We start from the raw sequence: 27,695 nt of genomic DNA on the forward strand, positions 1-27,695 counted from the left end.
CCCATAGTGAGAATATTCTGTTTAGCTCTGACTGATCCAGTTCCCACTTGTGACAGCCTTTCTTGGCTCTGCTGAGTGCGTCTGACAAGATGTTGTTTGTTCAGGATATGTGCTCGGCCCTGAGAGATCTTGTGCGTTGTGAGCCAACTCCAAAGCTCTTGGCCTTCCTGAGAGAATGTTAGCGATTTTGTAACCCTGTGTTTCTTGACATAGTGCATGCTGGTTGGATTATGTGCACGAACCAGGAGCGATGATGCTGTAATCCTTGGTAGGAAAGCTTGCAGGGTGAGAAAAATGGCTTTCAGTTCAAGTCGTTTGATATGCATGGTCTTTGGGAAGTGTAGATCACTTCCCTTGAACTTGCAGGTCCTGCAAGTGACCGCCCACGCCTTCCAGAAAGGCATCTGTAGTTTTGATAAAGTCAGGTCTTAGAGGCAAAAACGTGAGGCCCTTCGAGAGATGAGATATCTGGAATCACCAATCTAGTGTCTATACCATCTTAGGGGTGATACCGGTCAGATCCTCGAAAGACCCTTGTACCAGGATCCACTGTTTCTGTGGCTCCTCTTGTAATGGTCTCATTTTTAGGCATGCAAGAGAGACTAGATTGATTGTGGAGCACATCATGCCAAGCATGGACCTGTACAAGCCCACTGAAACTTTTTTCTGGAGAGTTTGATTTTTTTGTCTTTGATGTCTTTCTTGTAAAAGAAAAGCTTTGTTTTGGATTGTATCTAGGGTGGAGCCTAGAATCCTGATCGTCTGTTATGGAAAGGTTGTTGACGTCTGATGATTCACAGTGAGAACCAGTTTGTGAAACAAGCTTTTGGAGCTTTGGACGATTGCCAATGGTGTTGGAACTTGCAGCAGCCAGTTGTCCAGGTAGAGGAATGCTTGATGACATTGTTTTCAGAGAGTGGCTGCTACTCGGGCAAGGCATTTGCTGAAGATGCAGAAGATGACTTGAGGCTGAATGGGAAGACTCTGAACTGGTAATGGGAGCCGGTTAAGGTGAAACAAAGATATTTGTGGTGTTTGGGATGTGGAAATATGCATCCTATAAGCCCAGAGTTTTCATACAATCTCCTTGGCTTAGGAGGTTCAGGATGTCGGGGAGAGTGGCCATTCAAAAGGATTGCTTCTGCGGTCTAGGAAGGGTCTCCATTTCCCCAATTTCTTTTTATAAGGAAAAAACAGGAGTAGAATCACATGCCCTCTGGGAAAACTGAACTTTTTCGATTGCTCCCTTGGCCAGCATGATGAGGGCTTCTTTCTTGAGTAAGTGAGGACGAGGGGCGTGCGCTCCCTTTGGTGGATTGGTTTGTGGTCTCTTGATAAACTCCAGGGTATGGCAATATTTAACGTGATACAATATGCATCTATCAGAAGTTATCGTACCCCAGTGGTGGAGGTAGTTGGTATTGTTCGCACCTACGAGATTGGAAGAAATGGAGGTAGCCGGCACCTGGTTGAGGTCACCGTTTACGACCTGGGTCTCAACTCTGGGTGGGTTGCTTTCGTCGAGGGCCTTGCTTTGTATGTGCCGCAGTGCGTGGTTGACAGTAAGGCTGTTGTTGGGAAGGAGCTTTGTATTGTGAGTGGAAGAGCTGATACAGTTGGGTGCACTGGTATCCTCTATAAGCACAAAAATCTCTTCCATGTGCCCATCGTAAGGGCAGCTTTCTGAATTGTAGAGTGCCAAGGAATCTGGCTGTGTCTGTGCCAGTCTCGATGTCCAACAGAGCATTGTCTACGTGTTTCCCAAATAGGATTTCTCCATCATATGCCATATCAAGAATTCTGGACTGCACTTCCAGCCTGAAGTTTGTCGCTTTGAGCCAGTCTTGCATTCTTATGAATGATGCACCTGCGATTTGGCGAAAGCCACTGGAGGCTATGTCCACTGCACAGTCTATGATCACAGATGATGTGCGCATACCTTCTTGCCTCTGACTTCGGGTCTTCAGGCACTAGGTCAATGAGGTCCCCAATGTCAGACCACATCTGCCTATTGTAGTGGCCTAGAATGGCCAGAGAGCTGGCCACACAAACCGAGATAGCAGACGTGGTGGACAATCACTTGCCTATGTTGTCCAAGTGCCTGTCCTCTTTGTCCAGTGGTGCAGATATGGGAGTGGATGGATTTTAAAGTGACGTTTTGCCACTTGTGAAATAAAGGAATATGGTTTGGGATGTCCTGTAAGCCAGGCGGGAGAATTCTCCGGGGCCCTATATTTCTTGTCAATGTGAAGCAGTACAGCTGCCACCTTTGCCGGGGTCTTTATGGTTTTAATCCCCTCCTCCCATGCATAATCTATAAATGGGATGGCTCGGACTCATTTCCCTTATCTGCTCCTTAGAATTAATAGGAGGAAGTTGAACTGCTTCACCAAAATTGAGAGCTGAAACCTTGTTGCAGCCTGAGACATTAAGTTAGGAAAGCCACCAATGTCCTCCAGAAAAGAGCCCACGGGCTTTGTTGCTGGAGGCAATGGAGTGGAGATGAGATAATCGTCCCATTCATGAGGGAGAGAATGAGGATCTGGAATTTCACCTTCTTGATTGTCATCTGTTGACGATGGGTCCTCTCTTCTTGGTGGTACCGCTATGTTAGAAGTGTCATTCTGGGTATCATAGGTGGAGGAATTGGCCTTGGAGTTGCAGGGGAGGTAGGCTGAGGTGGAACCACTGGTTCCTCCTGAGGAGGTTCAGGGAACCTTTTCTATAGTCTTGCAACATGGCCTGTAAGTCCTGAAAAAGTGACATAGGCACTTGAATGTCACCATGTCTGGCCTGTGGCTCATTAAAGTACTGAAAATGCGGGTCATAATGCCACTGCTTTGCATGAGGTGCATACTAATGGCCATATTATTTTTTTCCTCCCTGGATCTCTGATGGGCTGTGAGCTGCTCTAAAAGGATAGATATCGTCTGACTCCTTCAGGTCCAGCAGATACTTGGGGTAAAAGGAGAGTGTGAGAAGTTGGCCTGGTATATGATGATCACTATTCTAGTGAGCACCTTGCACCAGTCCAAACGACCCTTATAGGGGTTGGTTGTAAGTCAACCTTATAGACCAGCTATCCTAGGGGTAGCATGGACAAAAGCAGTCTTAGGCTAAACTCAAGAGGGCATGCGAAGCCAGCTGTTTTACCATATGCAATCCCTTTAATACCAAATGAAAGGACACCACACAAGTTATATATTATAAAATATATGTATTTATTACTAGAATAATCCCCTATACTTTTTATGAGCACAGAAGCACAAGCGTTAAACAAAGAACTTCATATAACATACAAAAGTTGCACAAATATGGATAGGCCCTGGTGGCCACTCAAACCATATACTAAAATAGTGGTATAAGAACCATGTCACGAACAATGGTAAGGCCTAGGGCCTTGAGAATCGCTGGGGCTACACTGGACTAACGAAGGTTAGGACATAGGAGGCCCACAGGATGCGGGTGCAGTGTCTATAGGCACTCGCGTTTACCATACAAGTCAATGGTGCGTAAAAGTTAGAAAGTTACTGTTTTAGGAGTCTTCCGACTGGACTAGAACTTAGCCACTTAAAACTAGGACACTAGAGGTGTAACCCACTACAGGAGCACCGGAGTACTCTCGTTACCTCACCCACAGGAAGCGGGTGAATAGGTGTCAAAGTGCGCCGGGGTTTGTTGTGGAGTTCTATGGAGCCTGGAGGTGAAGATGCTGCAGGCGACCAGTAGAGAAGAGTCCGGTTGGATCCAAGGGTGGATCGAAGATGTAGAGTATCTGAAAGCAGAGGGGACAGAGTCTGGGTCACTAGCCAGTGACCTGGAAGGAACCAGGCGATGTCGTGTTGCGATCAGGTGATGTCGTGAAGCTTGTCTCCGCTGCCACGTGGACCAGGAAGGATCGAGGGCAACCAGGAGGTAGACACGGACTGTCTCACGCAGGCTCTCGCTGTCGGCGGTGTCGGTTCTCGAATCGGAGTCAACAGGCCTTGGCAAATGCAACCCACGCAGGAATCGAAGATGGCTTCTGGGTCAGAACGGGAATGTCTGATGGACTGCTCCTTTTCAGGGGAGCAAGGGCCAGTCTGGAGCAACCAGACAAGCGGTGAAAAGTCGAAGGTTCGTCGTCACAGAGGCAACTAGCCAACGGGCAAGTGACCGGACAGACGCGTCGAGCAGGAAAATACAAAAGGGCCCCACGCAGCACTCGGTGAGTGTGGAGAGGTGATCTTCGGTGCAAAATCTGCTCGGGGCTGGGGCTTCTCAATCCCCAATACACAGCTTCGAGGGTGCCTCGGGATCTGCACAGGAAGCACTTCGCTGTCTTTCCAAGATGGCCGGTCCCACGTCTCACGTCGCCTCCACGGGTCTCAGCTTTGCTGTGGCTGTGGATCGGGCTGTTGGATGTCTGGAAGTCCGGTTCTTGTCAGTCTCTGTCGTTCGAGCTCCGACGGAAGCAACAACAAAGAAAACCTTTGAGCGCCGATGGTGCCTGCTTGTGCAGGGTGGTCACTCCTTGATCACAAGGGAGACTCTTCAGTCTTCTACGTCGAGTAGGATGTCGAAGGGTCCAGAGTTTCGTATCAAAGTTTCAGTCAGGATGATCTAAAGTCTAACGGCACAGCTCCTACCTTTATTCCAAATCAAGGGGCTGGATCTCCTGCTAGATCCCTCCTATGTGTGGGACCCAGGAAGGGGGTGGTTACACCCCTTTCCCTTTGTCCAGTTTCGCGCCAGAGCTGGGGCTGGAGTGCCCCAGCACCGGTTTGAACTGGGCTTTGCCTGGGACACCTTGTGCGCCCCAGGCAGTGTCTAGTTTCATTCAGCCCTCCCTGCCCCAATCCACTATCTCCTGTCTGGGGTGGTGTAACACCTCCCTGTGACAGGAAACCTTTTGTCCAGACCTCCCCTGCCGGAGTTTCGGTCAGCAGCAGGAGGCCAGACTTGTGTCTGTGGCAGGAGCATCCATTTTGTGATGCTGAGGTTCTGGTTAGATTTAACTGTGTTTAAGGAAAGTAACATGTATTCTCCCTCTAGAAGGGTGGAATGCTACCCCCGTCACCAGGACTGGCGAGAGGGTAGTATTCCAAAGCGTATGAAACCTTACACGACATGTTTTGATAAAGCCAAACCAAAGATAGCATTTAACCGCGAGGTTCATAATGCACTTAAGAGTATATGGTATGGCAATATCCCAGAACAGCTAAAGGACATGGTTCCGAAAGCTGCAGACAGGCTCAGCTCATGCTAGAGCACCATCTCACATAAAACCAAGCACTCTGCCTCCAGGATTGTTAAGGCCTGCCATAGGAGTGACTTATAGGTGTATATGTGTCCAGATATAAGTTTAGACATAGGTATACTATATCTAAGCAAGGGGTGTTTACACCACCTTGCCCCAGCTGAGTGATCAGCCAGTTGTGTCAGTTTGGATGGCCAGCCAGGGGTGGCAAAAGATATGCTGCAGCCCCTGGTAGGCCTTGGATACACCTATGCCCTGGGTACCTATAGTACTCTGTACAGGGGCTCATAAGGTGACCCAATCCCAATTGGTGATGTACCTAAAGTACATGGTTGTGAATTTAGAGAGAGAACAGCGGGGCTGTGGGTCTGATTAGCAGGCCCACAGCCACATTAAGTCGAAAACCAGTGAAGCAAAAAGCAAAAAGTGGGGTAACCATAGGAAAGCAGACCCTACTCTCCTACAGAGAGACTTTACTGGGGGAACATATTTCAAGCCTTAGGGAAGTTTTTGTGATTTTTCTCATTTTAATTGTCATTGAGGCATGGTCATAGGAATGGATGTCTGGTTGTCTTGATGCCATTGGTGTCATCGTTACACCCCCAGTCGACTGAGTTGTCGTCAACATGGTCTTTAACTGAGTTTTAGTCGACGAGATGGGTGCGTTGATGGATGGCATTGTCGTCTTCAACGTCGATGGTCTCGATGAGATGGTTGTGACCGTCGTCGTAATCGTAGACAATACTACTGTTGACTGTGATGGTGCTGTAGACGGGGGCTCTAAGAGGAGTCTTGTGCCTCATAGTCGACGGTTCTGAAGTAGTATGCAGGTGATCCCCAACCCTGTTGGATGGTATACTGGGCTCAGATTAGGCAGCCTCTAAGGATATTTGTTTCTTTTTCTCCTTTTTCAGAGAGTTTTTGGCCTAGTGGGATGTTTTAAGGGCCTTTCTGCGCTCCTCAGATGTTCCTTGGTCATGGGATCTTGGTCTTTTGTAAGATCTTGCAGAGGTATTACTATCCTCCTCAGAAGATGTTGATTTCTCTGTTTTGGCTTTTTGAAGCCACAGGAGAAGCCTCCCCTCCTTGTCCTTCAAGGTTCTGGAGGAAAGAGTGAGGCAATTGTACAGTCCTTTACCTTATGCTGAGGGTAGAGGTAATAGAGACAGACCTTATATGGGTCATCTACATGTAAAGCAAACACAAGGAGATGATGGACGGATCACTGAAACTGAAACATCCTTGTTCTTTAGCTCACTTTCCCACCCCAGTTCTAGCTCAGCTATATGCAAATCAGGCTTGACCCTGTGCCTTATTGGAACAGTACAGCCCTGCCAAGCCAGGTCTTCCGTGGACCAGAAACAAGCATCTTTGAACCAGTTTTGGGGTAACACTCCTCATCAGCCAGGCTAGCTTGAATCCAGTGGCAAAATGAGCAAGGGACCCACTTCTGGACATACCCTACAGACTTCGGGAAAACAAAGCAAACACAAGGAGATGATGGACGGAGCACTGAAACTTTTCAGACACTCACCCCCAGTCATAGATCTGGATTGAATCCATCCTCATTCTTTAGCTCACTTCTCCACCCCACTTCAGACCCAGTAGAGAAGTGTGGATCAATGGTTAGAGTGGCAGACCCTGATGCAGTAGTCTGGCCGGGACCAGGGTTCAATTCCCGCCTCAGCGGGTCTCGGGCTCAATTTCCTCGGACCTGATAATTCTCGCTTCAGTGCCTATTCTAATCATGAGTCCCACTCTGCACCTCTGGGCAATAGCTTGCTTAATCTCTACAACGGCCCCAACAATGCTGAGGATGCCTGGCTTCACCTTGGAGGTGCCCAGGAGTGGGCTCCTCACAGGGAAAGACCAGGAAGGGTTCCTCGGCGGTATTCGTACAAGCGCCGAGATGCCTACTGGTAGTCGTACGCTATACAAGTGCGTAATCATTTCATTTCATTTCATTTCAAATCAGGCTTGACCCTGTGCCTCATGGGAACAGCCCAGCCCGAACTGCCCTGCCAGGTCTTTCCTGCACCAGAAACAAGCATCCTGGGACCAGTTTCATCTACATGTAACCTTTTCTTTCCGCAGGTTTTGAAGTGTCTGAAAAGGCCTTTTTTGTCAGACATTGTAGAAGTAGTAGGAGTAGCTTTCAGAATCTTGCTTTAAGAAAAACTGAGCAGAACCCTGGAAGGCTCCCTTCACACAAACTTTGGTGAAAATATGAGGGAATCAGACTCTCTTGGGAGTGTTTTAGAGGGTGCTATCGCCTGATTGGTTAAGGTTTGAAGTTTGGTCTTTTTAAAAGTAGGACATGGATAGTAATTGTTCATTGCCATCATAGCCTATGATAGTGATACACACTGCTATATTATGGTACTGTGGGACTTTGATGAAGTGTAATGATTCAAGCATGTGAATCTATGAAAGATCCAATACCGGAGAAAAAGATAACAACCATAAACTAGGAGTAATCTTTCAGGGTGTGAGGGTCATTAACTCCCACTTAAGGAATGTGTATTTGAAAAACAGAAATATTTGGTGTATGCTGACTAAAAGACTGTAGTTGCACCCCAAACTTGCAGTGCCTTTAGAGGCATGGAGTTCTCCACCGCGCCAGCAGTGATCTTTCAATGTGGCATGCAATAGTCCATCAGGATGCCAGACATAATGTTCTCCGCCATCCTGACAGGCAACGGACCACCAGCAATCTTTAGATCAGGCCCAGCATTTTTTCCCACTTTTTAGCAACCCTCCCTCCAACATACCAGGGATTCCTTTATGGGCAAGGTGACTGAGCCCCAGAGTGCAGACATCAGTGTCTATTTTGGAATATCTTGCTTGAGCTGATCCACTATTCCATTCCTAAATGTTTCACTCTGGGTGCCCAGACTTACTCCTGGGCTTTTCTGTCTCCATGCTTGTTCTGGGGAAAGCACTTCTCAAGATCCGACAGCCCCTTTCTGAGGCTTGGCGAGGCTCACACACCAATAACAGGTGCGTAAGCAGACCAGATGACTGCTCTAACTGAATGATCAGGCCAGCAGCAATCCAGTCTTGCCCATGATGTCATGAGCAAATAGATGCAAGTGGTAATAACTGTGCAATTGTCAAAGTGGAAACTGTGTTCTTCCAACAAAAAACATAAAATTGAATGGTTATCAATCGCTATTGCTGTGGAAATCAACCCCATTTCTTTTAATAGGCCTTCCCCATTTTTCTACACTTATCTTGAAAAATTGTTAATTCAGACATTGTTGCTCCCTAAGCTTTAAATATATTCTTTGAGACAGCTTGCTTGGCGACTAATTAAATTATTGGCTAGTCACCTGGGAGCTGATCTCTATTGAGTGTGGGAAGATGTGTTGTATTCTTTATAATTATCATTAAAAAAAATAATGTTTTCTGTTTAACTGTCCATGGTCATTAATAGGATTGTAAGAAGGCTCTGTCTAGAAACAAGCGAAAAGGCCTCAGAGATTGAGACAGCACTTTAAAAAGTGCACTTGAGCTCTTATGCCTAGAAGCTGTTTTGCATGTGCGTTGGGGACTTCAAAAAGCATGATTTCATTCTGATTCCAAAACATTGGTGTAATTGAAAAGGACCTACTAGTGGCGTGATGTGGTGAATTATACAAAATGTCTGTTTACTGATTGAGGTTAGGGTATTATGTTTCCCAGATTACAAACGTGCCTAAATCTGGAGAGTTGACCATTTAAGATTCATCATTTTATCTACACCCTTTGTTCACATCAAAGATGGTAGATTTATGGGCAGATAAAATCTGCTCTTTTGATACTATTCTCAAAAAATACATGGTAATGAAAAGTTTACAAAAAACCATAGAGGGTTACCCCAGAATACAATATTTTACTTGAAAAGAACTTAATGGAAGCCTGATAGTCTATTTATTTACTTATAATACATGGGATTACATAATCCCTGAATAAACACCAGTCAATAGTTTTTTTTTTAATCAGTAACTTGTGACGCATCAAGTCGCAAATAATTTAAAAAAACACGACAGAACTCTAGTATTATAAGATTACTACTGTTGAGTTCTGACGTCAGAGCCAGGAGCCAAGGTGAAAGACATGGCTGCTCCATTTTAATAGTTTACAATGACAATCAGAGAGAATATGTTTATGTTTTGCACTCCTTAAATGGAGTAAAGCTAGAATCTTTCCGCATGCTTGTACACATTCTGCCCTACAACAGCATGTGTTTGTTGTTTTTAAACTGACTTGTATTGAACTGATTCCTAATATCGGTTTGAAACAAATATCTAACAGGTGGTTTTTGATTTGTTTAATTTTGCACTAGAGGTTCTATTCTTAATGTTTGCAATCATGCTCGCTCTTTCATATCAAAGAGCTAAGCACCGAGGTGTAAAGTGGTTTGTGATAAAGGTGATGGTGTGACCATGTATTATATGGGATAAAATACACCCTGGCTTACATTATAAGGATATTGCAAGTCACCTCAGAGTTCCATAACCTTATAGAGGAATTTGGCCTTCAGCCTCATTTCTCTATATGGTTATGGAACTCTCAGTGGCTTGCAATACCCATATAATGTACGCCAAGAGAGGGTAATTTATCGATTATATTAATGTTGTGTTTTATATTGAGCAACTCAACAAAAAATCTGATGGTTTGATGTACAGAAAACAGTTTGAGAGATGGGTGCCTTCTTCAGACTGCAACAAGAAAATAACTATTGTGCAATACTGCACAAGGTGAAGAAGAGAGCTCATTATTTCCGCAGAATGCCATGCTCAATGGGACAGCAAATAATAAGAGGTAAAACCCAGTTAGGAACAATACCATAGATTGGTTAGACTAGGGAAGGGAGAAAGATTAGAAGGGATGGATAAGAGGGGGGAGGAAGGTTAGAAATGAGTGTTAAGATATGGGAGATGAGATGTAAAGGTGGGATAATAAAAGGTAAATTAGTAAGGTAAAAGGTGAAGGGGTGGTTGGTAAATCAAGCAGAGAAATTCAAGAGAAGAGAACTAGGTGTAATATAAGAGGAAAACAATGGCTATGTAAACACATCTTCTCTTATTATCCACAGAAAACCTGCTGCATGTGAACAGCTGAAAAAGTGTTTTATGACATCAGAAGTAATGATGTAAGTGAAAAGTTATAAAAAATAATATGTCAAATAAAAAGACTTTAACACTTGGAAAGAACTTCTGGTCTCTTCTTTCACTGCAACATTTTAGAGAAAGGTCTTCTTGCAATACATTTGTAAATAATTATTTGACTAAAAACTATAAAGAGCTAAATAACACAGAATCCAATAGTTGGATAAACAGACTTGGTACCTCATGATTAAATCATACATGGTCTTGAAATTCAGCAATTTGAACCAACCTGCTTTTATCAGTGATTTGTTCTTGCATCATTCGAAGCTTTGCAGGAGGAATGTATGCTCCACCTGTGCGTGTTAGAATTGGATCCAGTGCTTCTTTCTTTTTTTTAGGTGGGGGCTCAGCATCGGGGGCCATATCCTCTTTGTTCTTCTCCGTAGACTCAAAGAACCGATCCTCGCCTTTCCTCACAGGTGAAAGGGATCGTCCATACTTATTTTGTTCATAATCTTTATTACGGTCTCGGTCTCTCTCCTTTCTGTTTTTCTCTCTCTCTTTCTCTCTAACAAAAGAAGATAAACAAGATCAGAATGGCACAGAAAGTACAATCTTTAAAAAATGTTTTACTTTGAACGAGACAATGTATATGTTTTAAACACTTATGATTCAGAGCAAAAAATTTATTGAAAACTAATATACTCTTAGTCTTTGTTGAATGGTTCCACCTACTGGGCGGTTCTGAAACCAGTGTCAGATTTAGAAATGGATGATTTTTAGCATCTTTATGAGTTACAAATATAAAGAGTATTTATATTAAGCACATGCAAAAACAGAAACGGTGTGAAATGAAGGCATTATCATTAAGGCATCACAATAAGTCTTCAAAGAAACTATGTAGTGGGTTTTGTTCTACCAATCACGTAAAAGTGATTATAAAGTGTGAAATGTTCCCATACTTTTACATTTTGTTTCATGTAATATTCATGTAATATTCTGTAATACGCCAATTCTGTGGCTGATAGGATTTCTGAGTATTAGCAGACTTTGCTCCTTTGTGCAATAAACTTAATTAAAATGTGGCTGGATGTACATCCCCCTTGGGCACCTGAGCCTCACTTCTTAAAATCAGCACAGGCTGTAGAAAGTCAAATCCTTGGAAAGAGCTGGTCGGGAGTCAAGGAATTTGGCTCAAGATTCAGGCGTGAAAGAAAGAGCTAGAGAATGGTGAGGACTTGGACATGTAAGGTGGGTGGGGCAGAAGGGATATCGCATCAAGGCAGGAGGGATATCAAGTCAAGGCAAGAGGGATATCAATCAAATCAAGGCAAAAAGGATATAATTTCAAGGCCGGAGGAAAGTTAGGACAGAACAGAAGTTGGGTTCAAGCCAGTAAAAAAGCTGTCCAAGCAAGTCTAAGGTTTTACAGGAGGAAGCAGGGGCAGCTCCTCCGCAATGGCAGAGGAGCGTCACCCCACTGGCTCAGGGCCAGCAGCAAAAAAATACAACGATATTTCAGTATTGTTTTATTTTTAAGCTACTGGCTCAGCCAGCGTGTTCAGGGAGGGGCAGGGCTGAGGCATTGGAGGGGGATCAGGAGTGCTAACGCACTCCTTAAGTGCAGATGTGTGATTTGCCGGCAGTCTGAGGCCAATCGAAACTCACATGCACACTTCGGTTTCTCTAACACAGCTGTATTGAACAGACAGCTTAGAGAAACCCCACAGACTCCCTGACCTAAGTGGGGCATCTTTCTAGCCCGCTGCACTGGTCTGCAGTGCAGGGATTGGACAGGGAGTCTGTGAGGTAATCACAGGATCTGCTGGGACAAGGAAGTCCCAGCACCACAACGCGATGCGGGAAGCAGTTAGCAGCAGGTAAGTTAAACTTTAAAAATATATATTTTATTATGGTACCCCCCACCCCACATCCCCCCCGCCCCCTCCTCCCAGGTAACATGCTTTATGGTCCAATATTGGCATCTCGTGGTTCTGGTGATATTTACAAACCACTCAACCTTTGGCCTCACAGTTAATGTCACAAGAACCACTCAATGACAATATGACATATTACCTGTTATGTATCATGAATAAATAAATACATGTGTACACACACACAATCGCCACTGTGTAATTATACACAAGCAGAATTTTCATTGGAAGACCAGTTTCTTCAAAGTCATAAGCACTGAATAGTCCCGCCCATGCACGGGGAGCCTGGAGCATATATTAAATATATGCATGTTTAACCTCATTAATGTATGCAGTACCTCAAAAACACTTACACACACATATATACATATACACACACATCTACACACATGCAGCCTACAGAAATAGAGGCAAAAAAATGCCAACATTACATTGACATTTTCATTTAAAATGCACCACAACCATTCAACATTTCTGCGATACAGAAAATGAAACTTTAAAGTGCAAAACATAGCCTTTATTTGAAAGGAGAAAGCAAGGGACTGGATCGAATGGTTAGTCAATAGGCTGCATTGAAAACCATAACACAAAAAACTGGCACCATGCCTTTAAGACCTCCAGGAGCTCCTGAAACCCATCACTGCAGGACCTCCGGATACCCATCATGCCCCACAGGTGACAGTTAGGTCAGGTCTTTTTTTGTGGTGACATGAACATGAACATTCAGGACTATAATGCTTAGCAAGCATGCGTACCGATCTCCATGTTACAGCCTTGCACATCTCTGCGATGCCAGGTAGGTCGCCCCCCCCCCCACCCCTGCTCCTGCTGCCCATTCCTGGGTGCCGTTTTTTTGGCGCCCATTGGCTAAACTCCTGCCTCCCGCCTCCCAGCTACAACCCCCTCCCAGCTCCCTTTAAATGAAGGCAGCTGCGTGATTGCGCAGCGGACGCGCGCAGCGGGAACGCCAAAGGCGCGCCTAAGGCAAGCGCGTCTGCGCCCGTCCGTGCCCAGCACCAGAACCCCTGGACCACGCGAACGCCACAACACCAGACTCCACTACGACCCCAGCAGCCTCCACGCCGGCCAAAACCACACCTGCTTCCAGGCCGCCCCGAAAAGGACCCATGGACCCTTCTCCTGCCGCATCTGCAGCTTCACCTGTGACAGAACCACCAAACCTCCAAAGACTGGACCCAACCACCTCTGCTGCATACTCCTCAACACCCGGTCCGCACGCAAACATGCCGTCGAGCTCTGGGATCTGCTCAACACCTCCGCCCCAGACGTGGCCTTCTTGACCAAGACCTGGTGGAACGGCTCCTCGGCGCCCGACATCGCCATAGCCATCATGGACGTCTACAAGATCACCCACAGGGATCGCGCCAACGGAATCGGAGAAGGAATAGCATAAAGGTCGCCACCCACGCAGACGACACCCTCACCGCCGCCGAACACCTACACTTCCGGAACCACACCAACCCCAACACCAACCTCAGAGGAACACTCATCTACAGACGTTCCGGACCCCGGGCTCAGTTCAGCAACTCCATCGCCGACCTCGCCAGCACGCACGCACTCGCCTGCACGGACTACATCCTCCTCGGGGACATGAACTTCCACCTCGAGAACAATAACGCCGCCGCCAACTCCGCCACCCTGATCGCCAACCTCGTCAGACAACTCGTCACCGCACCCACCCACGCCGCTGGCCACACGCTGGACCCAGTCTTCTCCACAGGCACCCACGTCGCCTTCAACCACACCACTGATCTCCACTGGACCGACCACAGCTGCATCCATTTCACCTTCAAGAAACCAACCACGCACCACCACGCCCAACAGCTGCCTCGCCGCTGCTGGTGCAAAGTCACTGAAGACCGGCTGATCACCACCTGCCCAGAACCCACCCACCGACCCCACCAACCCAGACGCTGCAGCCCGTAACCTCAGATAGTGGATCGACGACTGCAGCAACACCCTCGCCCCGCTCAAGAAACCCTCCAACAACCACGCCAGCAAGAGAGCCACCTGGTTTACCAACGAACTCCAGACCTCCAAGCTAGCATGCCGGAAACTATGGCTCCACGAACGCACACCGCACAACCACGCAGCCCTAAAGGACGCCACCCAAGGACATCACCCCCTCATCAGATCAGCCAAAAGATCCTCCTTCAAAGATCGCCTGGATAACAACGCACATGACAGCAAAGAGCTCTTTAGCATCGTAAAGGAACTCTCCAACCCAAGCGCTAACACCAACAACATCCCGCCCTCTCAAAAACTGTGCGACTCACTAGCCACCGCAAGATCTCTGACATCCACGACAGCTTTAACACCACGACCGCCCGACTACGCCAGACTCCACCTCTCCTGTGAACAGAGCCATCCGCCTGACCTCCTGGTCAACGAGACATGCAAGGTCATGAACTCCATCCACTCAGGATCTCCATCAGACCCGTGCCCACACCACATATTCAACAAAGCAGACGCAGCCATCTCACCCCAACTACGGAAGGTCATCAACAACTCCTTCGAAAGAGCGGCATTCCCGGATAGCTGGAAACACGCCGAAATCAAAGCCCTCCTCAAGAAGCCCAAGGCGGACCCGAAGGACCTCAAGAACTTCCAGCCCATTTCCCTGCTCCCATTCCCGGCAAAGGTCATCGAGAAAATCGTCAGACAGTTGGCCCGCCACCTGGAAGACAAGAACATCTTGGACCCTTCCCAGTCTGGATTCAGACAAAACCACAGCACAGAGACAGCCCTCATCGCCGCCACAGACGACATCAGGTGCCAACTAGACAACGGCAAAACATCAGCCCTCGTCCTCCTGGACCTGTCGGCCACCTTCGACGCGGTCTGCGGCCGCCTTCGACATGGTCTGCCATCGCACTCTAAAGACATGCCTCTTAGAAGCCGGAATCCAAGAGAAGGCCCTTGACTGGACCACATCCTTCCTCTCCGACAGAACCCAGAGCGTCCGCCTCCCACCCTTCCAATCCGTAGCCACCAAAATCACCTGCGGCGTCCCCCAGGGCTCATCCCGACACTGTTCAACATCTACATAGCCCCCTCGCACAAGTGGCCGGCCATCACGACCTCAACATCATCTCTTACGCCGACGACACCCAGCTCATCCTCTCCCTCACCAAGGACCCACACACCGCCAAAAACAACCTCCACGAGGGAATGAAGGCCTTCACCGACTGGATGAGGAGCAGCCGTCTGAAGCTGAACTCGGACAAGACGGAGGTACTCATCCTCGGACCCACCCCCTCAGCCTGGGACGGCCCCTGGTGGCCAACCACACTGGGAGCCGCACCAACACCCACCGACCATACACGCAACCTAGGATTCATCCTCGACTCCTCCCTCTACATGTCAAAACAGGTCAACGCCGTCTCCTCCTCCTGCTACAACACCCTCCGCATGCTCCGCAGGATCTACAAGTGGATACCGACCGAAACAAGAAGAGCGGTGACACAGGCCCGCAAGAATCCCAGACAAACACCTACCTCGACTACAACGCATCCAAAACACCTCAACGCCGGACCAGCCTACCTGAACAGCATACTCAGCTTCTACGCCTCCACCCGCTAGCTCCGCTCTGCCAGCCACGCCCTCGCCGCTGTCCCCACATCCAACGAACGACCTCCGGCGGCAGAACCTTCTCCTACTTCGCCGCCAATACCTGGAACACCCTCCCTACCCACATACGGCAGACCCAAGACCTACTCGCCTTCAGAACAGCTACCTGGCTCTTCGAGCAGTAGCGGCACACCCCTCCCTTCAGCGCCTTGAGAACCTCACGGGTATGTAGCGCTCTCTACAAGTACTATGATTGATTGATTGATAGATGAATATATTTCTTAGCAGAGCAGCAGTAGCCGCCTTACCCCTCAGAGTGGGCCTTGGGTCTAGAAGGTAAGCGTTTGTTGGCTAACTGGTAGGAAAGCACTATACAGAAGACTATCCACCTAGAAATGGTTTGCTTGGAAGAGGCTATACTTGTTCTCATTGGACCATAGTTGATAAACAGATGATCAGATAGTCAGATAGTCCTCCTGCTACAACACCCTCCGCATGCTCCGCAGGATCTACAAGTGGATACCGACCAAAACAAGAAGAGCAGTGACACAGGCCCGCAAGAATCCCAGACAAACACCTACCTCGACTACAACGCATCCAAAACACCTCAACGCCGGACCAGCCTACCTGAACAGCATACTCAGCTTCTACACCCCCACCCGCCAGCTCCGCTCTGCCAGCCACGCCCTCGCCGCTGTCCCCGCATCCAACGAACAACCTCCGGTTGCAGATCCTTCTCCTACCTCGCCGCCAATACCTGGTACACCCTCCCTACCCACATACGGCAGACCCAAGACCTACTCACCTTCAGAACACTCCTCAAGACCTGGCTCTTCGAGCAGTAGCAGCACACCCCTCCCCTCAGCGCCTTGAGAACCTCACGGGTATGTAGCGCTCTCTACAAGTACTATGATTGATTGATTGATAGGCAGAGCAGCAGTAGCCGCCTTACCCCTCAGAATGGGCCTTGGGTCTAGAAGGTAAGCGTTTGTTGGCTAACTGGTAGGCAAGCACTATACAGAAGACTATCCACCTAGAAATGGTTTGCTTGGAAGAGGCTATACTTGTTCTCATTGGACCATAGTTGATAAACAGATGATCAGATAGTCTGATATACTTTGCTTTGTCTAAGTAGAACCGAAGGACTTGCTTGAGATCTAAAGAGTGTAAAGCTGTTTCTGCTGGCGTGAAGGGATAAGGGAGGAATGTTGGAAGATAAATGTTTAATGTGGAAATCACCTTGGGAAGAAAACTCAGATGTGTCCTCATGTCCACCCTGTTTGCATGAAATGCCAGATAGCGTTCTTCAGCATATAGAGCCTGGATTTCACGGACTGTATGTGCTGAAGTAATAGCAACTAGAAAAGCAGTTTTCCAAGTAGGGTGTTGCAAGAAAGCTTCATGTATTGGTTCGAATGGGGAGCCCACTAGCTTTGAGAGCCCCCACACGGAGTTCCCATGGATTGGAAAGTGACCTGATCCGGGGCAAGAGGAGTATACCTTCTTTAACCCTCTAGGAAATCTTCGACCACAGGCATTTGAAAGAAAGAACCGTGTGTGGGAGATTTTCTGTATGCAGTAATGGCTGCACAGTGTAATTTTATAGATGAAAACTGCAGACCAGACCTTGCTAAATGCAGAAGATTATGTAAGATTACACTTTATTAGCCCAAAAACGGATGAGTTTTTAAAATGTAGATCGGGGGAGGAGTCCCACATGGCAATCCCCACCAAGGGACCCTATTGTGGTGCAGGTGTTGTGTGGATCATAAAAGGTGACTGGGGGGTATCGGGGGTCGGGGGCGCATGCGCTTGTTTAAACTGGTGTAATAGCATAGTCCACTCCATGGATATAGGGTGTTTGTGGTGGCCCTTGGCTTCCTCCTCTCGTAGGAGCTCCTCTTCCGCAAGCGCCCATTTCTGTACTGCCCCTACACATGCTTCCAGAGGGGGTCCCGAGGGTGCCCGCCGTTGTATGGCGATGCTTCTTTTAGCTAGGAGCAAGGACAATGCCGCGAAGCGGACCTGCACTTTGTGTGTTTTTGGCCTACGGAATATCCCCAGGGCCACTGCTTCCCAGGAGTCTAAGTCTGTGAGTCCCGTGAGTGTGCGGATAGAGGCGAGTATGGCAGTCCAGTACGACTGTAAAGTCGGGCAGGTCCAAAACATGTGTAGGAAGTGTGCGTTAGGTGAATGACATCTAGGACAGAAGAATTGCGTATCAGGGTAGAAGCGCTGGAGTCGTGCCGGTGTCTGATATGCTCTGTGTAAGATATAGAACTGAATGTTCTTGAATCTTGTGTTTCTGGATACCTTCTTAGGGAATTCTAGTGCCCTGGTCCACTCCCTGTCATCTTCCCAGGTGGCTCTCAGAGTGAGCAAGGCTTGTGCGCAAGCTCGCGAATTGACTTATACAGCCAGGTAACTAGATGTCGACCTATGGCCATGTACAGGATGGTGTGGTTGACTGGGTGTGTCGCGGGCTATCCGAGGTGTAGATCACAATGTGGGCGAAAGGCAGTGATAAGTTGTCGGTGGGTTAGAAACTGTCCAGGGGGTAAGTCATAGTCCTCCATGAGCTGTTCGTATGGGCGGAGCTGCCCTTCCGCGAACAACCCCACCGCATCCATGATCTCGGCTGCCGTCCACGCACGGAGTCTTGCGGGCGTGAAGTAAGCCTCTCCGGTTGGCCAGCCGACCAGCGGCAGCCGTGGGGAGTAGCATTGGGTTCCTGCCGCGATGCGATGGATCGGTAGCATACATCGGCGAGCCACCGATACCTGCAAAGGATAGGACCGGCGGGGGTTGGTGCCCGGGAGTAATAGCCGTCGGAGTTCAGGAACGGGAATAGGCCCAAAAACGGATGATGACCATTTTGCGCACACCAAAAGTAGAAATGCATAGGATTTTCTGGTTGAGGGCCTCTTGGGTTCCGTCTAAATGTCCATACAGTCCTGCAGGTTGGGATGGAAAATCTGCCCCCAGAACTTGTAAAGGGTATCCCGTCTGCATGGCAACCTCCTCTGTGGCCTTTCTGATAGATATAGCAGGTCCGGTAACCACTACTGGCGGGGCAATTCTAGTGCTATAAGAATCATTCTGGTCTTGGACCTGTGGAGATTGTTGATAACTGCAGGAATCACTGTAAGTTGGGGGGGAGGGGTGCACAGGTGGAAAACTCTCCAGGACCAGTTTATCAAAAGGGCGTTCCCCTTCGATCCTGGTCAGGAGAACCTGGATGCATAGTCTTGCTATTTTTTGTTCTTTTCTTCTGCAAATGGGTCAATTTGCGTTTCCCCCATTCCCGAAAGATTTTTTTGATTAATGTCTTCATTTAGTAACCAGTTGTCAGCTTCTGCGAAGTTGCGACCGAGAGAGTCTGCTTGGGTGTTTAGTGCTTCTGGCAGATGAATGGCAGAGATTGTCAGGCCTCTGACCATAAGCCACTTCCAGATGGCTTGTGAGTTTAGCGATAGAGGACAGGACCAAGTTCTTTCTTGTTTGTTCAAGTAAAGAATTGTGGTCGTGTTGTCTGTTTGTATCAGGAGAGAGTACGTTTTTATGGATGGATAAAAAGGACTTCAGTGCAAGATAGACTGCCCGCAGCTCCAGCATGTTGATGTGATACAGTTGTTTCTTTTCCAACATCAAGCCATAATTTTGTAGAGACCCTATGTGAGCTCCCCAACCCTGGAGAGAAGCATATGTGATAAGGGTCTGCATGGGAAGTTCCTGGTGAAAGAGAACTCCTACCATAAGGTGTTGACTCTCCATCCACCACCTGTGCGACTGTCTGGCATCTTGTGACAGGACCACTTTGCCTTCTCAGAGGTTAGAAAAATGAGACCACTGATCTTCTGGAGCTTGCTGTAGCAGCCTCATGTGTAATCTGGCATTGGGGACAATGAAGATGCAAGAGGCCATCGACCCCAGCAAAGACAGCACTTGTCTGGCCGATGGACGAGGAGTGTGGAGGAGGGTGCAACATATTGTATTGATTGAGGATAATCTCTCCTCCAAAGGATACACTCGTGTCTTTTGTATCTAGAGCCACTCCCATGTGGTGTATTTTTTGCATTGGTACTTTTATAGTCTTTTTGAAGTTGATCTGTAAGCCCAGATCTTGTAGGGTTGGGAGGCAGATCTGAAAATGTTCCTGCATTAGAGCTGGGGAAGAGCTTCTGATCTGTGAGTCGTCGAAGTATGGGTAGACAAATTTTTTCATTGTCCGCAGGTATGCAGTTACTACTGCCATGCATTTTGAGAATGTGTGAGGTGCTGATTGAGCCGGAAGAGCAACACTTTATACTGGTAGTGCTTGGATGTCACTATGAAGAGTAGAAACCTCCGATGATCGGAATGTGGAGTAGGCATCCTGAAGATTGATGGCACATATCCAGTACCCCTGATGGAGCTGGGGGGAGATCTGGTGAAGGGCAAGCATCCTGAATTTCTCCTTGAGGAGGAACTTGTTCATTTCATTTAAAAAATCTTTATTTGATTCAAAGAATCATCAAAGCATTTCTTAAAATATTTTTAAAACACATTACACAAAATCTTCACAGGTACGTGCACTAAGAGCTATCCTCATCAAGGAGTAAAATACAAAATAATTATGCAAGTTAAGATTTCCAATTTATCATAATTTTGGTAATTATTTGTCCGTTTATGATATTTATAGGAGAATACCTATAAAGTGCAAGTGCATACTCAATTGACCCGTACCAGGAATATAAAATTGTTATAATTATACTAACATAATTAACTGGATATCACTAAAGTACATTCTTAATAAAATTACTCTCCCTGAATTGAATTAAGTCAAACCATTCCTAATATGTATTAAAATACAAAAGTAAAAAAAATCAGGCCTAGATCTAGAATTTGCATTTAACATGTTTGCCCTCTCTTTTACCTTCTGTAACTGGAGGCCAATAACAATCTATTGACACCAAATACAATGAATTTTGAGGTATCGGATTTTAATATTCTCAACATCTCATTGTATTGCCTAATGTTTAAACTTCTGCCTAGCGGTTTTATCCATTTTCTTCTTGCCGTTACATACGTTGGGCAAAAAAATAAAATTAATAACTTTTGTGACACAATAGAGCTATAGGAAAATAAGTGCCCTTCGCCTAAAGTGCTCACTTAGACTACCTCCGAGTGTATCACCCAAAACAAATGGGTGAACACGAGTATACATTTTTCTAGGTATTGGCAACGTATAGTTGAATGTATAGTTTTGTATATACTTTTTTCACATGTTATTTTGTTTGCAATTATGTGTTGTCCATTGATTGGTGCCATTGTATATGTGTGTCTTTATCAATTTGATAATACGTGTGTGAAGGACTAAAAACTGAAGAGAGGGTAAATGAATGTGCTCTACTCAAAAATAAAAGATATATATATATATATATATCTCAGAGGTGCTGCTCAAGCATATCCTGCCCGCTCCAGAAAGAAAGTTGCGTCGTCGTGGGAGGACTCCTTGGGCCAAGTCCTATATATTAAATAAAGAATTACGACGCTTATGGGATTATAAGTTTCTTTAATCCGCCGCCGCCAAACGCGTTTCGACTGCCAATTCCTTTAGCATTTCAGGGTTGCGGTCCTCATAACTCGGGGCAACCATTACCCTGAGGCCCCGGGGAACTCGCGGCACTTCCAAATTGCGCTACAACGATTTAGACTCCCACCTTTTTGACATCTCTGAACGTTGGAGTTTCTCAAGTTTCCTTAGCTTTGTCATTAAATCGTTTTGCACGTTACTTCCCACTTCTGGTGTTGTCGGGTCGCTAGATTGGCCGCTTACATCTGTGAATACGTGGAGAGCCGCCTGCTCGCGCTCATGAACCTCCGCGGCGTCCATTTTCAATTACAACAGCGTTTAAAAGCTGTAATCCCAACCGGTTCTGCTCTTCGTGTTAAATCACTCGTTCAGAAACCTTCACTTTCTCCCCCGCTGGCACTCGTAAGTCAGGCTTACCCGGTTCCGTGATGGCGTCACCGAGCTGTCCTCCGACCCTCTTAGGCTTCTCCTCTTCTCCGGGGCTGACTTCTCTTGTTATGACATCCGTCTTCCAGCGATGTGGGGGGGGTGGCAGTTATTTGAATCAGAGGTGCTGCTCAAGCATATCCTGCCCGCTCCAGATCGAAAGTTGCGTTGTCGTGGGAGGACTCCTTGGGCCAAGTCCTATATATTAAATAAAGAATTACGACGCTTGTGGAATTATAAAAGTTTCTTTAATACGCTGCCCCCAAACGCGTTTCGACTGCCAAGCAGTCTTGCTCACTGGACAAAAGGAGAAAGCGCGCTGCCATTTTTAAATAACGAAACTACACGTAATGAATTACATGTCAAATGACATGAAAGACAGACTCGTAGTTTTTGCACATAGTCACGCGAATACATTGAAAACTGCTCATTTCCCTAGCAAAACAACGTGGCAATTATATTTGCAATAAATACATTTCAGTGGTTCTGGCAAACAATCATTTAAACATTATTTGGCAGTTTAGAGCATTCCGTAAATCACCTATGCTCAGCTCCGCATTTCATTGAAATTTGTCAACAAACTTTATCAACAAACTTTATCGACAATGCTCGGATGCACAGTCCAGTGAGCAAGACTGCTTGGCAGTCGAAACGCGTTTGGCGGCGGATTAAAGAAACTTTTATAATCCCACAAGCGTCGTAATTCTTTATTTAATATATATATATTAATTAGTGTATTTATTAAACTTATACATAACAAGAAGCAAGATGCTACATCCTGACAACAATAAGTTGTGCACATGGTTTGAAGCATAATACATACAGATCAATTGTAAATTAACATTTCTCTGTGATCAAATACCATATTCCATACTTGTGACTGTGATATTTTCCCTCTCGGCTACTCCAGAGCGTTACGTTAGAAACCTATGTGCAGGCATGGCTCGACTGAACTGTTCGTGTGTCTACATAATAGTGTCTCAGGGGGAATCAATTAGCTGGTGTAGGGGTAGTGCGTTCCTGCAAGTCGTGTTCAGTCTCAGGCAAATCAGTCCCTCTGGTAGAAAGGTATGTTGTGTAAAGCCCCCAAAAGTTTTTGGGGCGACTCCAGGGGGGAGGGTGGTGGTTAGTGTGGGGTGGGGTGGGGTGGGGTGGGGGGGGGGGTGGCTGAAGTTTTCCGTCTGCGTACTGCAAAAAAGAATGTTGTGTGACCACTGCGCCATAGTGGGTGTAGGACCGTGGAAACAATTAATCGCCACTCTACGTTTTGCCAGGAGAAGTCCCATGTCTGTTTTTGGGGAATATCCCAGCAGAGCTAGTGCAGGGTCCGGGTGAAGCGCTAAGTCAGTTATTTTCCCCAGTTCACTAAAAACCAATTCCCAAAATGTGTGAACCCTCGGGCATGACCAGGCGAAATTTAAGAAGTCTGCAGATTGTTTGTTACATCTTTCGCAGGCTGGATTATCCCTCAACCTGTACCTGTGTAGCCTCTCCGGTGTATAATACACCCTGTTTAAATATTTAAAGTGGACCAACTTGTGTCTGCCATTTAAAGAGATTAGTCGTGTACTGGTGCAACAATAAGTCCACATAGAATCATCTATTTGCTGCTGCAAGTCCCGCTGTAATTCCAGCCTGGCCTTGGAGTACTGATTTGTCTAGTGGGACATAGCAATCTTATAACTATTGGAAACTATCTTGCGGGGTGATATAGCTTTAACAACATAAGTCAATTCCATGAACTCTGGAAGTTCCTAAAGGTCCTCCCCATATATGTCATGAAGTGCATGTCTCGTCCTGTGGAATTGGATCGGTTGCAGCAGGATATGAGGGAGCTCTTGGTGTTCTAACTCCTCCCACTTTTTTACCATGCCGTTAAGGAAGTGATCGCTGGCAGTCTGAATGTTCAGCAAGCTCAGCGCACGTATCACCCCTCTGTCTCTACATGGGGACAGCCAGAGGGTCCGGACGAGTAGCATGACTGGGGAATACAGAAGAACTCCAACCTGAGGCTGCAGTAGGTAATGCCAAGCGTAACGTGTCGTATTGATGGAATCAAGTATGCCTGTCCTACAGTCTGTGTATCAAGGTCGGGAGTGGCAGCGGGTCCGCAATGATCGTCTCTATGTGGAGGTGTGGGGCGTCTGGTGGACCTTAAATCCAATCATAAGTGTGCGCACACTACGCAGCTCTATAATATAAGTTTAAGTCCGGGAATCCAATCATAAGTGTGCGCACACTACGCAGCTCTATAATATAAGTTTAAGTCCGGGGCCCCTAGCCCCTCCCATGTGGCATGGCAAGTTTAGCGCCTGCCATTTAACACTTGCATGCTTGCCCGTCCAGGCTAATTTTATCATTAACGCTGTGATCCGACTGAAAAATGAGCTGGACAATACCATGAGGATATTAGTGAATAAAAACAGAAACCGCGGTAATACCACCATTTTCATAATGAAAATTCTGCCTAGCAGGGACAGAGGCAGCCTGATCCAGTTATCCACATCATCTTCCAATTTACTGACAGCAGTGCCATAGTTTTCCCTAAAAACCACCTCAGAGTCAGGGTGCACCTGTAAACCCAGATATCTGATCACGTCCATAGACGATTGTAGTGGATAGTCTGGTTCAAGAAGTGGCGTGCTGGGCCTGAGTGGAACAGCTATCGACTCGGACCAATTGACCCCCAGCCCGAGAGGGCACCAAAGTGCACTACCTCGCGTAAGACGGAAGAGAGGTTGCTTTCCGGATCGCGGACGTATAATAATGTATCGCCAGCGCAGGTAGACACTATTAGCTTAATACCCTTGTGACTGTGATTTTCTTGTAATGCACAGGCCAGTGGTTCGGCCACTAAGGCATATATTATAGGAGACAACGGGCACCCCTTTCTCGAACCTCTAGTAATGGCAATGGGGTCCGTCACCAGATTGCCTGTTTTAACTCTGGGGGAGGGGTGATTGTACAGCACTCCAATCAACTGGAGGAAAACCTGCTGTAGACCCATCCTAGTGAAGACATGGCGCATGAAGGGCCACTCAACAGAATCGAAGGTCTTCTCCATGTCGAGGAAGACCGTGACCACCTTTGAGTCTTGCGGGATGTGCAGGAAGGCCCCAAAGTCAGTGCGTAAATTGTAGGCGAGGTTCCTGTCTGGGATGAACCCAGCTTGTTCAGGGGTTACAAGCGTCTGAGCGAGGGGAACCACCTGATTAGCAAGGGCTTTAGCAAAGATCTTAGTGTCAACATTTAGCAAGGAAAGTGGGCGGATGATCCGCACTCCTCAGGCGGCTTACTGGTTTAAGTATAGCGACTATGACGGCCTCTCTCATCATAGGCCGCATAGTGACGGTTTTGCACATGTCGTCAAAGAGCGCAGACAGATGCGGCAGTAGAATATCGAGAAACGCCCTATAATAGGCCACAGTGAGGCCGTATACTCCAGGGGCGCTACCTGCCTTCATATCCATCAGGGGTAATAAAATCTTGTCTTTTTCTACGGGGCTCATCAAAAACTCACGATGTGTATTTGTGAGGAAGGAGAGTTTGATATGGGAGAAGTAATCCAAGATGTCGTCTTCCGTTCCGGAGGAGCGGGTAGAATATAATTCTGCATAATAACTTTTAAAACGTTCCACTATATCTGCCCCCTCAGTCAGCCCCTCGCCTTCTGCCGATTTGAGTTCAGTGACCTGAGTTTTACAGCGGTGTCTCTTAAGTAGTTGAGCTAGAACTGCAGCCGGCCTTTCCCTTTCCCCTTCACCATACACTCACGCAGTAGCATATTTACCTAAGTGTTTAAGTTCGGCCTCCACTGCGTCTTGGCATTCCTCCAAAAGTGTCCTAATTTCCAGTGATACTGCTTTGTCTGCGTGAGTCAGCTGTTGCTGCTCTAGGACTCCCAATTTCTTTTCTGAGTCTACCAGATGGCATTGAATAGCTTGGAGGACCCCCAAGTGCCTAGACATAGAGATACTACGAATGTAAACCTTGAAAGTCTCCTATATCACTTGGAAACTATCAACAGATCCCACGTTAGTAGCGAAGAAAGTCTCTATTGCTTCAGCCAGCTCAGCCTTGAAGGCCGAGTCTAGTAGCCAATAGGGAGGAATCTCCAAGTGAATAGCGGTATACTCTTCCTAGGGATAGCTTACGCTATCAGAAGGGGGGAATGATCAGACAGAGTATGCGGGAAGACCCTACAAACCCTGACGTTATCTTAAAGAGGCAGGGACGCTAACCAATAGTCAATCCTGCTATGTAAGTTATAATAAGCTGAGTAGTGTGTGTAGCCCCCTGTGTGTGGGTATGTCATACGCCATACATCGCACAGGTCGAAACGAATCATAGCACTCTCCAACGCTCTGGCTGCAGCTGAGGGGCATCTCTCGGGGCCCCCCGACCGATCTGCGTTTGAACTTCTGATCAGATTTAGATCACCTCCCCAGAGGAATTATTCCTCTCTGTATTTGTTGGCTGCTAACACTAGTGTGTCAAAAAATTCATGGCAGTCGAAATTGGGGTCATAAATATTCACAATTACTAGATCTATGCCCTTCCCCTGGCATCTAGATATCACATATCTGCAGTTTCTGTCCACGTCAAGAGGTACTAAAGAATATGGAGATTTGGAGTTAACCCATGTGATCACCCCTCTGGAATGTGTGGTAAAGCCTGAGGCATGTATGTTATCCTGTAGACCGCTGCTACGTAGTAGGGGACTATTGATTGGAAGGTGCGCCTCCTGTAATAAGGCAACATCAATATCATGGTTTTGCAGATAATGTAATACTTTACAGAGTTTCCTATGATTTTAAGTCCCCTAATGTTCCACGTAAGCGCTCGGAGAGCCTCAACAGTCGCGTTCTCTCTGGTGTAGCTAGGTACCGCCATCGTACGTGTCAGACATGAACCCACAATGTGACCTGTGTAGCAAACAGTCGTCTCTCTTACCATGTGCATATTGGTAAAAAACATCAATCTGAAATAACATCCATATGCTTCTCAAAACCCTCCAACCCCCCTCCCACGTCAGACCATCCCCAACTTGGTTGCAGTGCTTCCCCATCAACTTCAAAAACAGCCCCTTTCTCCCCCACAAAAACAAGGAGCGCTCACAAGTGTGATTCACACGTCGGCGGAAGTTGCTCTTCAGACAAGGAGAATCATCAGGCCTAGGTGAAGCCGCTCTCCAGGCACCATCGTGAACATATTATGCAACTACAAATCCTGTTGTATCCCCAAACCTCCTTAGCAACATCAAACTCAGTTCAGTAAGTGTTGTCACAATGCCATGGTATGTTGTTTCAGAAAGTCTCTGTCCGTCGGTACTCCGTAGCCGGCGTCTGAACCGACTGGGGTCGGTTCAGACGCCGGCTACGGAGTACCGACGGACAGAGCGGTGCTTCACTCTTCTCCTGAGCCGCTGCCAGGTGGGGTGAGGTCGTCCTATCTTACAGACTATGTGAACAACACTAGCTGTAATCGCACTTTGGAAACTTCAGGTGACATTTTGCACTTGTTTATCCTACACTATTTCTCTGTTGTCACTCTTTTATTTTTCACTATCGTGCAGTAGCACTGTTTTTATTTATATGGTCCTGATGAAAGCAAGGGCAAAGACGTCCTGATTTGCTGAAACATGTCGACCTGGTTCCACCTTAGACAGTCCACTTAACCTGACTGTCTTTGACAAATTAATTTTAATCTTGGTCCAGTGAGCATTCATTGAATAAAGTTAGTTCTGTGCTCACTTATCCAATTTTATTACACACTGTTTATTGTTTTTCATTCACATTTATCTGCACTGCACACCCCAGTCACATCGTATTTTTCCA

General features: G+C 46.9%; 1 protein-coding gene across 8 annotated transcripts in view; it reads right to left on the reverse strand.

Annotated features, from left to right (window-relative positions):
* Positions 1-27,695, reverse strand: part of CWC22 (CWC22 spliceosome associated protein) — a 466,526-nt gene that overhangs the window by 225,097 nt on the left and 213,734 nt on the right. For all 8 annotated transcript variants that reach the window (XM_086956220.1, XM_086956217.1, XM_086956216.1 and 5 more), the window contains one exon: positions 10,622-10,900. In XM_086956220.1, coding sequence (XP_086812346.1) covers positions 10,622-10,900 — 279 coding nt within the window. The remainder of the gene's footprint in view (positions 1-10,621; positions 10,901-27,695) is intronic.

Source organism: Lissotriton vulgaris, chromosome 2_1 (genome assembly GCF_964263255.1).
Source record: "Lissotriton vulgaris chromosome 2_1, aLisVul1.2, whole genome shotgun sequence".
Classification (NCBI taxonomy): Eukaryota; Metazoa; Chordata; class Amphibia; order Caudata; family Salamandridae; genus Lissotriton; species Lissotriton vulgaris.